At 50.3% G+C, this 1,288-nt stretch overlaps 1 protein-coding gene across 1 annotated transcript in view; it reads left to right on the top strand.

The window, feature by feature from the left end:
- The window catches only part of UNC45B (unc-45 homolog B (C. elegans)), a 30,655-nt gene that overhangs the window by 19,229 nt on the left and 10,138 nt on the right, over nucleotides 1-1,288 (top strand). Inside the window, exons 15-16 of the mRNA XM_008572624.1 lie at nucleotides 820-933; nucleotides 1,121-1,208. Of these exons, the coding sequence (XP_008570846.1) occupies nucleotides 820-933; nucleotides 1,121-1,208 (202 nt within the window). The remainder of the gene's footprint in view (nucleotides 1-819; nucleotides 934-1,120; nucleotides 1,209-1,288) is intronic.

The following is a 1,288-nucleotide window of genomic DNA, read 5'->3' as shown; positions in this document are numbered from 1 at the left end:
ACCATTGTGGCTCAAGGTGGTGGCAAGGTAATTGGGCAAGATAAGGACCTAGAATGTGCTATGCTGGGGAGGAGCACTGTATGTGTGCACGTGGATGTGTGCATCCTCCTTGCTGGCCCAAGAATAGTGTACTCCCTGCTCCAAACCAACCTCCTGAAATATGGTCACTCAGTTATCTGTGCTGTCTGTGCTCAGAGCCCCAAATCCATTTCTGCTTGATTTTATGATGTGCTGTAGGATTTGCTTTAGAATCCCCTCTGTCCTCTTAGCTATTGTAAGGAAGCCCGGTGCAAAAATAGAGACCATGGACTTCAATGCAGAAGACTTGTAGTTGATTTGTGCTCTTCCACTTTTCAGCTGTGTAAGCTTGGGCAGTTAATCTCCCTGAGCCACAGTCCCTTCATCTGTGAAACAGGAGGGAAAATCACATACTTTACAGAATGCCACAAGGATTAAGCAAATACACTTAAGATACTGGATCACAGTAGGTGTTCAGAAATTAGCTATTGTTATGATTAGATTTGGCTTGGGCAGAAACTAAAAAATCAGTTTATGGACTGATTTATTTATTTTTCCAAAAGCTGAAGGAACATATAGGTGAGTGTGGGGGGGGTGAAGACCTCAGTGGGTGCTGGGAACCAGGGGGGGTGAGTCCATGATTAAGTATTTAATTGTTTTCTATGATGCTCAAAGGCTGATATATCAGAGTCTTCCTGAGCCTCTGATGGGACAGACAGACAGACAGCAGCTGGAGCAGGAGGATGGGAGAGAGGCCTCTGGATGTCTGTAGGCAAGTAGTGACTGTGCCCTTTCTTGCAGGCCCTGATTCCCCTGGCTTTGGAGGGCACAGACGTGGGCAAGGTGAAGGCAGCCCATGCCCTAGCGAAGATCGCGGCTGTCTCCAACCCAGACATCGCCTTCCCCGGGGAGCGGGTAAGCGTTTGGGGAGGGTGGGGTGGTGCAACGGGAGGAGTCTCCTCTGCTCCCAGGGGCCTTTCTCCTCATCACCCTACCGCCAGCCTGGGGTGGGGCATGGTGCTGTGGCAGGGAGGGCAATGAATTGGAGGCCGCTGGATTTCAGGCCTGGCTCTGCCTCTGACAAACAGGATTGTCCTCCTAGAAACGCACTTCTCTCATCCGCAAAGTAAAAGAAATAATCCTACCTCTCAGGATCATCATTAAGACTAAATCAGACAATGTGTGGGAAAGTGCTTTGGAAATAGTAAAGCTAGGGCCGGCCCGGTGGCGCACTGGATAGTGCGCCGCTTGGGAAGCGCAGCGGCGCTCC

This window comes from Galeopterus variegatus, unplaced genomic scaffold (assembly GCF_000696425.1).
Source record: "Galeopterus variegatus unplaced genomic scaffold, G_variegatus-3.0.2 Scaffold812, whole genome shotgun sequence".
Lineage (NCBI taxonomy): Eukaryota > Metazoa > Chordata > Mammalia > Dermoptera > Cynocephalidae > Galeopterus > Galeopterus variegatus.
Note: the sequence above shows the minus strand (reverse complement) of the source record. Positions and strands in the feature narration are given on the sequence as shown.